The following is a 16,039-nucleotide window of genomic DNA, read 5'->3' on the forward strand; positions in this document are numbered from 1 at the left end:
AAAGCACGATGTGATGATATGAAGTGGTTTTATTTTGCACTTTCATAATGGCCTTTGTTGGTTTAATATTGCAAAATATTGTGTACAGCTGATCATTTCACTGGTTTTACATCATGAAATACCTCAACTGTTAAATAGAACCTATCATGCCCCTGTGTCCATTGTTAATTACTGGACTGAAGTCAAGCAGCCTTTCAACTACCACACTAAAACTGCTGCATGTCAATGGCTGAGTTCATTGTTTCAGTAGAATAGTCTGTAACACATGTCAACATGTCTTTGTTTTAAAATTTAAATTTCAAGGTCACAGTGTCCTCAGTGGCTGTTTTTGGTTTTATACTCTGAGCCTTGTGTCCATTTGGCAGGTTGGCTGTTTGTTTTCATGGATATAATTTCAAGTATATTATGGGTTTGGGGTAAAGCACCACTTGCACTGACAGGGTTACGAAGACGCTGCCTTCAAAGCCTGCGGTTCCTGTGTACATTCTGGTTTTGATTGTTTGCAAAGCTAGTTGGATGTATATAATTATTTTATTATATTTATGTATTTTATATCCTTGGCTGTTTTAAACAATACTGGTTTAAGAATGAAACATTTGCCTCATGCCTTATTGAGACACTGTAGAAGTGGTTTGAATTGTCATTTTTCTCAAACTGGTAAAACTTTGAATGCCAACAGCAGCCATATAGGCAAAGGTGTGGACAATTCACATATACATAATCTGCAATTGCTTGAATAAAAATAAACCAACTGGTATGATAACAGAACAGACCACCTGATTGCTGAGTCAGAACTGTTGCCTACATTGAATTATGTAACTCCACTTTCACAACCACATATCTGTCAGTTGATCACTGGAGTTAGTGTCCTAGTCAAAATTTGGCCTTGAGAGTTCGAATATTTTTCAGAATTATTTTGTATTTTGAAATATTAAGAAATTTTACTGTGCAACCTGAAGGTGAAATTTATTATATTTTGTTTTTTGTTTTTTTTTTGTTTTGTTTTGTTTTTTTCGTTTGTTTATCAATTTCATTAATGTTTGTCCTGTCTAATGACTTAAGTCACTCCAAGAAAAGACAAAAGAACAAATAATAAATAGCTGGATGAAATTTAGCTCTTTCAATTTCACCATCTTGATGTTGTTAATGCTGGTTCATGTCTTTGTGAAACACCTTTCCACTTGTCCTTTTCTTACTATGACATGTCAAAATACCTGTTGGGAAATAGACATGGGCCAAGCATTATCACACTTTATAGCAGTTACAAGTATTCACCACTTAGTGGAGCAATTGGCCTGCTTTGTGGTTCATCATCTGCACCTATCCTTCAGTTTCGAAGTATATACAAAATAATAACAGCTGATATTGTTGAAAATATTTTCCTGTTTGCCTCCATATGTCTCTGCCTGCGTGAGCAACTGTATTCTTTTCATTCCCTCTTAGAGATTCCTCTTCCTCCTGCCTTCCCTCCTTCACCATTTAGCAATTTGCCTGAATAAGGCAAAGTGAATAAGGTTTGTGTTGCTCACTGTTTTTGTTCCTGTTAACCCCTTCATTTGCTGCCAAATGTTTGATTAGGAAAAGATGGATTTTAGCCAAGAAAAAAAAACTCAAAGTTTCACATGACGTCATCCAGGATGGCTTGTGAAGAGGAGGTGAAACTGCGGAGGGGGACAGAGACTGATGGCCAGGACCTGCTGTGGCCCCCCCCCCCTTCCTCCTTCCCATCATGGGTGGTTCTTGTAAGAAACTTCCACTCACTCTCCAAACATGAATCCATATCAAGCTCAGCAGAGAGAGGTGTGATGTCAGGCCTGAGCTCTCAAAGCGCTGCACAGTAATACAAAGGAGCAGCTGAGGAGTCCGGAGGTGAGGCTGAACGCTGCTGAGCAGACTCACAAGATTACACGTCGCACAAACAGGTGGGTGGCATTACATCTCAATAGCTGTGAATTAGAACTGATCAGAATTCCTGCTTTACCCTTTATTCTTTATTTTTTTAAATTTGTGTCACAAAGCTTTTCCTCAGCTCATGTCCACCTCTGTCTGAGCACATAGTATCACACTGTTATCAGACTCTCTTAGTAATGGTCTCGTTCCACTACATTACTATATTTGTACGTGTTTTTGCCCCTTCTGTGCTGCACTCAGCCAGTTGTTGAGATACGCTGAGGGGTGCTCCAGTAAGACAAACACATGTCTTTGCATGGCCGCTAAGACTCACACAGCTGTTTATATCTGAATTCACTGAGCAGTAGAACAGATGCTGTTTTTATTCTGTTTGTGACCTTTCCTCATTATTTATTGTAAGCAATGTGGCACTACCTGGTCTGTTTAAATTATTCACACATCACATATACAGTATGATCTTGATTAATGTTTGATCATTGAATCCAAGTTGTATTTACACGTCAGAAAAGTGAGGGTCACATCACTTCTCATAGTCCAAAGTGTGTTTGTGCATGTTTACTTACTGTCTTTCATTTCTTGCTAGATCTGTTTTCAAATGATCGAAACAGTTTTGCTCCTTAGATATGGAGGTAAAAACTGATGGTGGAGCAGCTTCTGTTACCAGCGAAGAACTGGCTGCAATTGAGGATGAGGAGGTTCTCAACAAGATGGTGAGTCAATGAGCATGCCAGCACATCTAATGTAAGCAGTGTACAAAGTCCCTTCCTTTTTCCCTTAAAAGTCAAAAGTCTTTTAAATACTGGATCGAGTTTCCTGTATCTCTGTTTTTTTTAACTTGTGGCTCTCTTTTTTTCATCTTTTTAGCTGGACAATGCCGAAAATTTTGAAGAGAGACGAATTATTCGTGCTGCATTAAGGGACTTGCTCAAGAAAAAGAGAGGTAAAAGCCAGGGGCAACGATTGTTCTGATGCAATAGTTAACCATGAATGGTATCTCCATGACTCCGCTGCTGCTTCGCTTGCTTTCAACCTTCTGTACCTTCTGTCACCAGATAAACGGGAGCAGGACCGAGGAGCAAGGCAGCAGGACTTGAAACAGCAGGTTCTGAGCAAAGGAGGGACAACAAGTGCAGGTGTTAACATAGGCAGAGCGTCCATGAACCAGCAGACATCAATAAACAGTATGTCTAATTCCCAGCATGGGACTCATGATTATATGCTAGAGGATAGTTGACAGGTTAATTCAGATGATGAGTCCTAACCTCCTTGTTGATACTTGTTCAATTCTCTGTTGTGTTTCAGGATCAACAGGCCAGTCCTCTCCGTCAGCCTCCACTCCCTTCACCAGGACCACAGGAAGGTAAGTCATATAGCATGAACTATACTGAGGGCAATGTAGTTGATAAAAATCATTTAATGTCAGATATTCCCACAAAAGTGCTTTTTTTGCAACTAGATGACATTTTTATAGATACAATATGATGATTTGTCCATTCAATATTCGTTTGATGGGGACAGGTGAAATAGGAATAGAGAATGTCATAACAATTTTCAAATGAAATGCATCACAGCTTTTACTGTTAATTTTCAACGCCTGTCCCTAGAAGTGCTTTTAAAACAACATAAAAACAGTCTTTAAACAGACATACAGCACACTCACATTAGAAAATACAGCCACATACACAATGCACAAGTGAATATCTTTTGCATTTTTTTCATCCATTTTGACAAAAATAGCTTTTATCCCCCATGAATTTGTAGCTGCAGCCTCAAAATGTTCTCGTATTTATTAACGGTAGTGAAAATCCTACTAAATTTCCAAGTCTTCTAAGTCTATGTACGAGAGAAGCAAAGCCTTCTTGTGTATATAGTGTCTCATCCACCCAGAGGAAAAAATGTCTTGTGCACAGCATTTGCCAAGTTCAAAGATGATGTAAGCCACACTATTCTGGATATCCAGTGTGTATCTTTGTTTCCTCTCCTCAGAAAGGCCAGTCCTGCTGCAGTCTCAGCCGAGCAATGTCCTTCTTCAGTACCCAATGCTAAAAATGTCAAACAAATGCTTCTGGATTGGTGTAGGGCCAAAACAGAGCCATATGAGGTACACATGCCTGGAGTCTTTTTCTCTGTGAATTATTGCTCTGTGGAGCTATACATAGCTCTGCTTCTTAAGTCTCATTCTTTGCCATCATTTCTTTCAAACTGACTCTCCTCTGGTATGAAACAGGGGGTGGACATCCAAAACTTCTCCTCAAGTTGGAAAGATGGCATAGCCTTTTGTGCCTTGGTGCACCGGTTCTTCCCTGATGCATTCGAGTACTCCATCCTCAACCCCAATGCGCCCAAGGAAAACTTCCAGCTGGCGTTCAGCACCGCAGAGTGAGCGCTCACTCTTTATATAACAATACAGATGTGTCTGTTTGGAATAAGTGCCAGCAGTAAATTGGACAAAAGAGCAAAGTGACTTTACAGCTTTGACATCATACTTTCTTCTGTCATCGTGTCAACTTGTTTTCCATGGGCTCTTGCTCTTTGTTTGCAGGAGACTGGCAGGGTGCCCCCCTCTGCTGGACGCTGATGATTTAGTCCGGATGAAAGAGCCCGACTGGAAGTGCGTATACACTTACATCCAGGAGTTCTACCGCTGCCTGGTAGAGAAGGGCCTGGTCAAAACCAAAAAGCGGCAGTAGACTCCTGAAAACTCTCACAGTGCCTTATATGTAAATTCTTATAATCAAAGCACGCATTAACACAAGATGACAACATTATGCACTTTTTTCAACTAAATATTTAGATTTTTTCGGCTTTTCTAAACGTGACAGGAGGGAAAAGGCTTAGTGTTGGATCTATCTATTTGATGCATGATGTTAATACACAGTGTGTAGTATTTCCACTGGTGTCCATGTAAACTGGGACTTGGATGTCTTTTCGCTTTCAGTGGACAGCTGGCGCTTAGGATCAGTGCATTCCACTGAGATTACACATCTGCATTAATCCCACTCAGAACCATCGAAAATCTGGGAACAAAATTTATGCGATGCTGTTGAGAGCCTGACTGAACATTAAAAATACATTCAGTAAATATTTATTTCTATGTTCTCTTATTATAACTAATGACACAGGAAGAGATAGTTTGCATTTCATTATATTCAGAGACATCTTATGTTTTAATAGACACGGTTGTACCAGGATGTTATCAAATGTCTAGATTTGAGCTGAACACACGTAGACTGTACATGCATGCACTGCACTGGTTTTACATGGTAAGTTAACCACCATGAAGAATACTTCCAGTTTAAAGTTTTCCAGGTGAATCCCCTGAGTGAAGTCTGCTCTATTTTTTGCACTTTTATCATTCTGGTTTCATGTGCTGTATAATATTTTCTGTTTCTGTGTGACATCCTTTCTTAAGTGTTGAAAAAACTGCCCTGTTAATGACATCAACGGCTCACAGAGGGCCCGTGTGAAATGATGTGTAAGTGCAGCAGCTTTGCTGATGGACGTGGACACAGAGTAACTTTAAGAGGTAGAAACAGAATGTGCACTTCTTTTAACGTTAAATAAACTTGGCCCCCAAATATAATTTTGTTTGTCACTGTGCGTGCGATAGTATTTGTCAGGAAAAGTGTAAAAATAAATTATACAGTCAGATGAAAAATGAAGATACAGGGTGTTGACAGCGTTAGTGTTCTTTAGAATCCAGGCCAGCTGCTGTGGATATCACAGAGGGAACCCAAACACAGCAGTGCCAAAGTGAAATGTGATTATTGGCATCCTGATCAATTCTGCTTATCAGTGACGCACTAATGCCACCAGATTAATGCGTCACTGATGGCACAGGTTTGTGGCCAGCTGCTCGTTGGCAGCAGCTTTTGGTTTAGCCCCCCCCCCCCCCCCCCCTCCTCACATGTTTTACCCAGAGTGCTGTGAGCACTGTGGGCGCCGTGTGTGATGGGTTGCCGTGCAGCCGGTGCGCTGGAGGTGCACACTGGATGTTTACCGTCCGTCCTAACTGCGCTGCATACGGATCAGCCGTGAGATGAGATGAGATAGTCCACCGACAAATATCAACATGCAAGAGTCCGCGCACGTCGAGCGCGGCCGCCTCCTGCCCTGACAGGGGACGTCCGCTCGTCCGCGGCACCGACGGATCGCGTCCATCCCGGGTCGGTCTGTCTCCGGACCGCAAACCGATCCAGGTCTGTCCTGTGCGTGATCCTCCTGTCGCGTTGACACCTGCGCGACACACAAAGCAGACTGATGCTGGATTTATGAGATCACCTTTACGGCTCACCTTGGAAAACGGACATCAGAATAAGGATAAAGAAACGCATGAAAGGTAAGGCAGATGTTTCATGGGGTCCACCGCAGCTCCGTGTCAGTGTCTGTTCACTGTCAATGGAAAATGAGTGTTTGTGGTGCTGTTCGTGAGTCCAGACTGCTTCCTAATGGAGCTTCCATTCAGAGCTGCTGCCTCATTGAAATGTAGAAAAGGCCTGTTTGTCCTGAGCTAATTAAAATCTGAAAGTTGCATTTCCACATTAAAGTAGATTTAATACAAACTTGAGGGATCGATTTTATTTTGGGCTGTTTGTTTTGCAGATCACTGTGATGGTCACATGAATTTACTCAGAGACAAAGAGACCCCTAATTTGCGTTTCATGGATACTTAACAGAGGTGTTGAATTTCTGTATGGCAGGGAACATAAACAAAATGGTGGTTGGCTGCTGTCTGCCATGTCAGCCATCCTCCACCTGCAGTGTCTGTTGATATTGTCTGATGTGTTTAATTAACTGTCTCTTGCATCCTTGCAGCCCAACTGAGATCCTAGTCTTATGAAAATGAGCTCAAATGTCTCTGTAACAGTGTCAGGGGGGTAATTAACACCACTGAGCAGTAAGTGTGTCCAAACTTAGTTCCTTATCCCAGCTGTCTGCTCATGATAACATCATCGGTGGATGTGGACACATGCTTGTCTCAACATCCTTTTTTCTCTTCTGTAGCTGTGCACCACAGGCTCACATTCAGATGTAGAATTTTTGAGAACTAAGTGCAGACAAGTTTGAGACACGGTTATAGGCAAAGCAGCCAGATGTCACTTGTGTCATTGTTGCACTCACCGCGAGCACCAAGGTGTTGTCTTTTTTTTGTCTTGTCTCACAAAGACAAGAACCGGTTGTGTTGTTTAATAATTAATAACACTCAGCCATGTTACAGGTTAATGGATCGCATGCGGCAGAAACAAATCAGCACTGACCCTTGCGGGCCGAAAGTGCAGCCAGGACCCTGTGCATTGATAAGAGTCGGCCAAGGTTTACCACCACAGCTTGTAACGCAGGATTCGCCTCTCATCAGCCCATCAGAGGTGCTCAAGAAGCCGTCTGGGTTGAGCTCCGTCCAGGCAGCAGTTACACCCATGAAAGCAACAGAGCAAATGCAGTCAAGGTACTCAAAGTCTCTGACAGGACTGACGAGCATAAGCCGGCCAAGACCGACAGCTCTTGCAACTAAACCTGCTCCAAAGCCGACCAGGATCTCAGTGGACTCCTCCAAGGAGATAGATTTGATCCCAGTCTGCATCCCAGGACCTCAGAGTGCCAGCATCCTCCCACATTCCCCAACAGAGTCCTCATTTCCCCTTCACAGTCCCCAGAGCCCCCGCAGCCTAGAGGGGGTTCAATCCAAACTTGACGCCAGCCAGCCTTACCTGAGTCCCGCTTCCAGTCTGCCCCAGCCCAAACCAAACCCACCTACAAGCCTCAGCTCCAAGCCCAGCCTCAGCCCTCAGTCGCAGAGGACTCCCTCAGCTGGGAGCTCAACACAGAGTCAAGTGCAGCCGGAGAAGCCGGGGGGAGAGAGTAATGACTTCAAGTGAGATAAGCGATAACATGTTTATTAAAACATTTTCACACTGCCTAGATTTTGTCATGTCCAGCTTGTGCCAATACCAAAGGACCTGTTCTTCCCTGTTCTGTCTGAATACAGCTGCAGCAGCGGTCCTGCAGTCAGGAGCTGTAACAAAGCTGATGTGTGCCACACTGAATCAAAGCAGCACATTTCACTAAGTGCTTCATGAAGTTAACAGAGCTACAGCGCCAGCGTTGGCAGCCTTCCTGGAGGCGTGTTGTAGCTCTGCTGTGTTCTTTGCAGATAAACAATGGCTGCCTACAAACATGCTTTAAATTCATACTGTTTATGTGAAGGATAAAAATTGTTCAATTCTCTTCAGATCACAGCGGCTCCAGCCAGTTTGAGACACATTTTCTTTTTATCACTGTGGTCAAAGGTTTATGTATAAAAATTCAATGTTTTAGCCCACTAACAACTAATTCCATTTATTTTACAGCTAAATTTAAGTTAGGCCATTACATTCTTTATTAGAGCATTCATTGGCATTCAAATAGTACCCCACTATATCTTTTATTATCAAGGTTATGATATTGCTTCCTGATAGTACAGATGGGAGTAGATATTTGATGGGATGTTAATCCTAATTTTAGGATTAGTTATACAAATCCAGAAAAAATACCCCATTACAAACAAGTAAATAATTTGAATTTGGTCATCTTGGCCATTAAAGGCTTACAGGCCCCCAAATTAAATGGAAATGAAAGCAAGAAAGGAGAATCTCATGATTTATTGTGGGAAATTATTTGTAACAGAAGAGTTATGAAACTTATGCTTAATATGCTTGAAATGCAAAAAATGTTGGCCTAGTTGTAAAAATAAATCTTTTGACCCTGAGAAAGATATAATCACAATTAAGTATTAGAATGAACAGCTTATCTACTGATAGCACTGTTTTCTTTTAATAGCAGAAATCAACCAACTTAGGGCACCTTTTGCTCTGGTTGGTGGAATTCAAAGCGCTTCTTTAATAACTGACAAACTCATAATGCGACAATACAAATGCATGCTATAAAAATAATTGTACAACATAACTAACTACATATAATCGATAAACTAAATACAAAATACTAGAAAACTTCTCGTGGAAAAACACTGGCTACAGTCTTCTCAAATGTGAAGATGCCATTTATTGTCATATGACATTAAACTGGATCTCTTTCTTAATGAGGTAAGACATTATTACCTTGGCATTTTGGATGCAATTACTAATTAGCGTAGAAAATGGCCCGCTTAATTGCAAATATATATAAAAAATCTGGTTCTTTATATATATATATATATATATATATATATATATATAAATAAATAAAAAGAACCTGATTTGAGCCATAGTGTGTGTAACTGATTCAAATTTGAAAGACAGATGCAGCTTGTTCTCTGTTGTGCTCACCCACACACACACACACACACACCACTGACGTACAAAGAGGTGCTTAATTGTGCTTATCCTTTTTTCTATATACAGAAACACTGATGAAAGCTATTTCCCAGAGGATTATAGCACAGCTTATGTCCTCTTTCACCTGCAGTATATGGTGCTTAAATGTAATGCAACATTTTTTTTATTCTGACAGGGTGTATATTGTCACATGGAACGTGGGATCGGCTGTTCCTCCAGATGACATCACTTCTCTGTTCGGACCAAATGTTTCAGACGGGAGCGTAGACATGTTCATAATCGGGTGAGCGAGTATTTCGACCAGGCTCAGCCACAAAGCCAGCTAACACGTCCACTTAGTCATCTGTGTTCATTTTCATGCATCCCTTCCTGTTTTTTTATTAATGTCTGTCTGTGTTTTCGCTTGTTCATGACTTTTCTCTGCTCTCTGGCTGCTTCCAGACTTCAGGAGGTCAACTCCATGATAAACAAGAGGCTGAAGGACGTTCTCTTTTCAGACCAGTGGAGTGAACTATGCATGGACACACTCAGTCCTTTTGGATATGTTCTGGTTAGTATGAACTTGAACGTGTTGTTTTGCCCGTATCCTCTTTGTGTCATAAAAACTGAAATGTATGATTTTTTTCACCCATCTCATCTATCTAGGTGGCATCCCAGCGAATGCAGGGCGTGCTGCTGCTGGTTTTCTCAAAATTCTGCCATCTCCCATTCCTCAGAGGTGTGCAGACAGAGAGTACGCGCACAGGGCTTGGGGGATATTGGGTACGTGCTGTGCATTGAGGGGGAGATGCTCTGAACCCTGCTGAGAGGTTTATCATGGTGGAAAAATTTGTGGTGGGTTTGTGTTTGTGGGCGTGAGAAGGCATGGAGTGTTGAAAGGAGGTCTATGCTTCCTCCCACCGTCAGGCATGTTTGTGGGTGGGTGCATATGTCAGTGTGTGTGCGTGTGTGTGACCTTCCCATGCAAGTTGATGTCAGCATCACCCCTGGCTGCTGCTGGTGCAGTCTCCTTCTCTCCGAGGTCAGTGCAGCAGCAGGCTGTCTGGTTCTGTGACTCAGTAGCAGAAAAAAAAAAAAAAAAAAACACAACCTTTTCTCTTTACGCAGATTTTGTTGTGGATACACACCTTTTTTTTTTCCATTTTCATTTCAACGATACTGTGCAGAACGCATCTATTTCTCACTGTGTCCTCCCTTTGCCCTTTCCTCCAACTCTAAGGGGAATAAAGGGGGCGTCAGTGCGAGGATGACAGTGTTTGGCCATCCTGTCTGCTTTCTCAACTGTCATCTGCCAGCTCACATGAGGAACCTGGAGCAGCGGATGGAGGACTTTGAAAGCATCCTGCAGCAGCAGCAGTTTGAGGGAGGGACGGCCACCGGTGTCCTGGACCACGAGTGAGTGGTATCATTTTTAGATTCTTTTGACCACCCATAAAAAGTTGTATAACCTCATTCAGCTTTCTGAACGAATACATTTCCTGTCTGCCCCATGGAACTATTCATAAAAGTGCTCAGTTTTTATTTGAAATGTTTCACACCTGCCCTCATAAGACATCCACCAATAAATAAGTCCTAGGAGGCTACATAATAAAGCTTGTGATATTACATCATAACATCATAAAGTTTCTTTAGTAACTTAAACGTTGTAACTGTTTATTTGTTTTGTTTTGGTTTTTTTTTTGCCCCTCCCTTTTTCGGTGGCTTTTCTCACCTTCAGTGTGGTGTTTTGGTTTGGAGATTTAAATTTCCGTATAGAAGACTATGACATCCATGTGGTGAAATGTGCCATTGACAGCAACAAGCTGCCACTTCTGTGGGAGAGGGATCAGGTGAGGCACCTTCAGCATTTCAAATCATTTAGCTGCTCAGAGATTTTTCTGGAAGCCTGTGCACCTCAGCCAACAGATGGCGCTGGAGCACAAAATGAACAAGTGTGACCTGAAAATCAGCCTGGAGAAAGACTCATCCAGACTTGTGGCCTGCTCTGTTTCTGTTTGCTGTGCAGCTAAACATGGCTAAAAATACTGAGTCCATCCTGGAGGGTTTCACTGAAGGACAACTCAATTTCCCACCTACTTATAAATTTGATGTGGGCACTCATACATACGACACCAGGTTTGTGTACTGGCGTCCATCACAAACTGACTGTAGCTTTATATTTTGACAAAGTGAAGCTGTTAAACTGTTGCTGACAGAGTTCCCCTTCTATCTCTTTTGGTATCTTTCATGTCAGCGCTAAGAAGCGGAAACCTGCCTGGACAGATCGCATCCTCTGGCGCCTTCGATGTACTGGCTCCCCTGTCCCTACCCACAATGCAGCACTTCAGCGGGGTCTAACCTCATGGTTGGGTGGGGCAACTAAAGTGACACAACACACATACCGAAGTCACATGGGTTACACCATCAGTGACCACAAGCCAGTTTCTGCCTTGTTCTCCCTTCACGTGAGACAATATTTGACACATTTCCCCACTTCAACTGGAATTATAAATGTCCTCAGTCTTCGTCTCTTTGTATGCCATTTACATCTTTAGCGTTTATTTCTGTCTCTGCACCAAATGCTTTTTTCTTTTAGTTTCCATTCAAAGTTGATATGCCCCTCGTGGAGCTGCAAGTAAACAGAGAGTGGTGTAAAGTCTCAGATGCAACGGTCAGGTTCACTGTCGCATCCACTTACCAACGCAGTTCTTGGGACTGGGTTGCAATATACAAGGTAACTCAAAATTCATTACACTCCCAATTCAGCCCCACCAGAATCTTTGTGAGAGATCCTCTAAGCAAGCTGAAGATACATTTTTCCAGTTTAAGTTGCTGTCTGAAACATTCGAACTGTGTGCATCAATTCTCTCTGGACAGGTTGGATTCAGACATCACAAAGATTACCAGGCGTATGTGTGGGCCAAAGGAGAGCACGCAACACAGGTGAGTCCACTGAGGTATTTTTGTCACTGCTGAGCTCGCAGGAGAGTTTTTCTTTCTTTGTTTTTGTTTTTTTTTTTACTCTCTTCCTCTCCTTAGGTGACATTTTCAGATGAAGACTTGCCAAGAGATGATTGCGAATACATCCTGGGTTACTACAGCAACAATATGAACAGTATTGTTGGACTGTCAACACCCATTCAGGTAACACAAGTCAGAGGACAAGCTGTAGCCCTTTATATGACATATTTATGAACAGATACACGAATGAGCTAAAACTATGATGACAATCAAACATGTGGAACACCTCGAATATCAGTACCATATTTGTATTTGTATTATTCTAAAACAGTCTCAGCTTCTCAAGATTAAAATCAAAGTGAACTTTACCCCCTTTATCCCCCATAGGACGATTTACAGTACAGCCAGCAGTGCTTACAACAATGGCAGCAACAAAAGGCAAATAATAATAATAATAAACAATGAGACGGTAAATAAATAAATGTTTTAAAAGACCAATGGCAGCAGGAAGAATTTCTTAGTCTGTTACATGTACATTTTGGAAATATCTATCTGTGACCTGTAGGGAGCAGCAAAAACTCACCAGCTCTGATTGAGCAAGACTGGGCAGGCCTTTCTTAACCCTCTGACCTAAAACAGGTCTGTGGAATAGGTCATAGTTAAGATTTTAGCTTCTGACCTTATTTCCAACTGTTGTTGTTGGAGATTAGATCAGTAAAGGTCTTGCACAGGAAACTGAACACACATTAATACTTGAGGCTAAAAAGATGAGTCAATTAACAGAATGAATCTGAAAATATTTTATTAACTGCTTGTTTGTTCTCAATCATTTCCAATTTCAATTTTAGTACAGTACAGTACTTGTCCTGTGTGTAAAATGAGTCTTTGCATAGATTAATTTATTGATATGAGTAGTGTAAAAAAAATCGAATACAAGTCACTTGATAGGATACGACACTGACAGGAGCCATAATGCTGCACAATGAGAACTTTTACTTCAGATTATTTAAGTACTTTGGACTTTTGCGTGAAATGTAGATTCATTTTTGCACCCTTGCTCCTCCATCTCAACAGATCAAGATACCAGCCCACAGCCCCACAATGCAACGCTCTGACAGCTCTGATGCCAGCTCAGAAGATGACAGTACTCTTGTCCTGCTGGCTCCAAACTCCCGTAGCCCGAGCCCTAAAACTGGAAAACATCATCACCGCCACCGGCGTAGCCGCAGCCCTGCAGTCCCTTCTCTTTCTTCCAACCCCCTCCCCTCCCTACAGGGCCTCAGCCTCTGTCCTCGCCCTAAAGAAAGCCAGACACAGAACCGCTCGCCATGCTCTGCTGCTAAGAAGGAAAGGCTGGTCTCCCCTGAGTCTTTGCCGTCGCCCTCCATCAGCCCGCTCAGTCCTCGCAGCCCCGTGTCCCCGGGTGGTGGTGTGACAGCACCAGAAGCACTGATCGCTGCCATCATAGGTGAACACAGACCAGCTCAGGTTAGCCCCACAGGGATCAAACAGATAGGCAAGGCAGGGGAAACAGACACTGCATAGAGATAAACATCAGTAGGTAAAAGCATGTACTGTGCAAGGAGGAGGATGGCAAAGCCCCATGCATTCAGAGTCTGATCTGACTCTACACTGTCACTGTGCTCATAGAGGCAGCACATTAATGACTTCTAATGTAGTGTGCAAACATTCCACATTGTAGCCCTGCAGTTCTCTGTTTCTGAATCTACCATCATCTCATACACTATGTGTATAACTGAGTCAAAGATGTGTTCAGACTCCTGATGACAAGTGCTTTTATAGACTCATAAGCTATATCATACATAAACAAACATGGATTGTAAAACCAAAGTTAGAGTAAACCTCTGATGGACGTGACCAACTAGTATTGACAGCAATGTGGATTGTAGCAATGTAGGCAGTCTCTTATCGAAGTGAGGACCCTGGTACAGAAGTATTGATGGTATCACAGTTCATAGTGGAGAGAGAATGTGTGTGTGTGTGTGTGTGTGTGTGTGTGTGTGTGTGTACATGCATCTGTGGGGTTATGCACACCTATGTGTTAAGCCATACATATGTGAAACATGGATCTTGGACCAGAAGATGATTTAAAGTTTTAACTCTATAGTTCTTGGTCTGTATTCATGAACGTAATCTAATGTATCCAAGAATAGAGGTAGAGCATATCACCACCTCAGTCAGTCGGAAACACACGTGACTTGAACAGTAATCTTAGATCAATGCTCTTATTCTTAGCAGCTTTGTGAATACAGCCCCTGTTCTATAGAGCTCAGTGAGCGGATGTTTAGACTAATGTGATTGTTTTGCTTCAAGGAAACACTGTTCCTTCTCTGTGTGAGTGTGCAAATAAAAAAAAGCAGAACAACCAGAAAACTAAATGGAGTAAATACTATTTATCTGATTAACTAAATGATGTGTCTATTTGTCAGTACACGACTTGAAGTGTAGACTCCCACATAACAACCCAAGTCCAACTTGCGAATGGGATGATTTTAGACTGGATGTGACAAATGATAAAAGTCCAACTTTAACACCAGTGATATGTAACTTGGACTTTCACCCATTTGCCTTGAAGTGACCCGATAACCCCACTCCTGAGTTTGAAGATAGAGAGAAAACATTCAGCAGATCAACTTAACTCAAATCTGAGAGTTGTTTACACTTTCCAGTATACTTGACTGAGGATTTCATTAACACAAAAGGGAAAAGGTCTATAAATTGGAACTTTGACACAGAATAACAACAGATAGAAAAGGAAATGAGCTCATGTACATGCAGACGATACTGATGCAAACACTGATAAAAAGCCATGGAAGTATCAAACAGGTCTCAGTTAGAAACAAGACATATGTCAGTCACATCCAAATGATTAGTTTGGACAAAGAAGTTCTTGAGGTTTCTACAGAGCCGTGTGCATAAGCCTGTGGTTTACCCTGATGTTTGTAATCAAGATAATCACTTTTGGATTAGCAAGTGGAACTGAACACAAAGCTAGTCACAAGGGAAGAGACAAGAGGCGAAACGATCTGCACAGTCACAGAAGAATCACCCTGAGTAAACATCAGTATTGACTTTTATAATAATGAGTACTGATGTTTCATGTCTGTTATCTAGCAAAGCTTGGGCTCATCATTTTTCTCTTTCTGACATTTCATTTTTATAATGCGTACGTAGGCTGCAGAAAGTTACCAGTCAAGTACAATCCCAATTACAGATCCCGTGTGACTATTGCATTTCCTTCTCTCCACAGCATGACCATACAAAATATTTCATTTCTATTTTGTTTGGTAAGGAAGACAGAAAATTATATTTCTTGGCATGACTGTAAATCCAGATTACACAATTTAAAGAATGCGTTTAAAAATGGGATAAAGAAGCAAACAACTTTTCAAGAAAATTATTATTTATTGTTCCTTTTTCCCGAACACATTGAAGCCTCTGAAAATATTGAAATATTTGATACCAAGTTATTTCAATGACCTGTTTAGTGCATTTTCATTCGTTCGTTGCACACAAACAATTCTGATGTTGGTGCTTTTATTAAAGACTCCCAATAAACAAGCACAGTGGGGGAAAAAAAATCAAACATTTAATATCTGTTCCAACCTGCTTTGACACCAATAACCTCAGACAATAGCCTCCAGGAGCTGGTCATCAGAACTGCACAACTTTTACAAAGAATTCTGGACCTTTCTGTGTTACAGAACTGCTTAATCTTCACCAGCCAAATTCAAAGGAGGTCTGGTCTGAGTGGCTTTACTCGGATAATGATACAGCATTCCCACTGGGTAAAGGTCCGGGTTCTGACTGGGCTAAAGTCTGGGCTCTAACTTTGCCAGTCCAGGTGGAAGTCATTC

At 41.8% G+C, this 16,039-nt stretch overlaps 2 protein-coding genes across 4 annotated transcripts; both read left to right on the forward strand.

Annotated features, from left to right (window-relative positions):
- The first annotated feature begins 147 nt into the window (after positions 1-147).
- Positions 148-5,476, forward strand: smtna (smoothelin a). Of its 3 annotated transcripts, none has more exons than XM_029515864.1 (8): positions 148-1,922; positions 2,495-2,621; positions 2,776-2,851; positions 2,964-3,092; positions 3,214-3,271; positions 3,898-4,012; positions 4,139-4,290; positions 4,454-5,476. In XM_029515864.1, exons 2-8 carry the CDS (start codon positions 2,535-2,537, stop codon positions 4,599-4,601), a joined length of 765 nt encoding a protein of 254 aa, XP_029371724.1. In that variant the 5' UTR covers positions 148-1,922; positions 2,495-2,534; the 3' UTR covers positions 4,602-5,476. The 3 variants fall into 3 exon arrangements, with proteins under 3 accessions (XP_029371724.1, XP_029371723.1, XP_029371726.1); XM_029515863.1 differs by having other exon boundaries at positions 2,533-2,621; XM_029515866.1 differs by having other exon boundaries at positions 2,533-2,621; positions 2,964-3,044.
- Positions 5,477-7,142: 1,666 nt separating this feature from the next.
- On the forward strand, positions 7,143-14,457 carry inpp5ja (inositol polyphosphate-5-phosphatase Ja). Its single transcript, XM_029516428.1, has 12 exons — positions 7,143-7,783; positions 9,397-9,504; positions 9,663-9,771; positions 9,867-9,983; positions 10,441-10,616; positions 10,939-11,050; positions 11,227-11,336; positions 11,455-11,665; positions 11,797-11,934; positions 12,078-12,143; positions 12,240-12,344; positions 13,236-14,457. The coding sequence occupies exons 1-12, from the start codon at positions 7,143-7,145 to the stop codon at positions 13,704-13,706; spliced, it is 2,364 nt and encodes a 787-aa protein (XP_029372288.1). The 3' UTR covers positions 13,707-14,457.
- Positions 14,458-16,039: the final 1,582 nt, after the last annotated feature.

Source organism: Echeneis naucrates, chromosome 12 (assembly GCF_900963305.1).
Source record: "Echeneis naucrates chromosome 12, fEcheNa1.1, whole genome shotgun sequence".
Lineage (NCBI taxonomy): Eukaryota > Metazoa > Chordata > Actinopteri > Carangiformes > Echeneidae > Echeneis > Echeneis naucrates.

Bases quoted from the DNA above. Each gene is read 5' to 3' on its own strand.
- smtna (XM_029515864.1), top strand. From the start codon at position 2,535: ATGGAGGTAAAAACTGATGGTGGAGCAGCTTCTGTTACCAGCGAAGAA. The intron at 3,093-3,213 runs GTATGTCTAATT...GTTGTGTTTCAG, and splicing joins CCAGCAGACATCAATAAACA to GATCAACAGGCCAGTCCTCT. The intron at 4,291-4,453 runs GTGAGCGCTCAC...CTTTGTTTGCAG, and splicing joins CTGGCGTTCAGCACCGCAGA to GAGACTGGCAGGGTGCCCCC.
- inpp5ja (XM_029516428.1), top strand. From the start codon at position 7,143: ATGCGGCAGAAACAAATCAGCACTGACCCTTGCGGGCCGAAAGTGCAG. The intron at 9,505-9,662 runs GTGAGCGAGTAT...GGCTGCTTCCAG, and splicing joins GTAGACATGTTCATAATCGG to ACTTCAGGAGGTCAACTCCA. The intron at 11,666-11,796 runs GTGAGACAATAT...TTTTTCTTTTAG, and splicing joins CTGCCTTGTTCTCCCTTCAC to TTTCCATTCAAAGTTGATAT.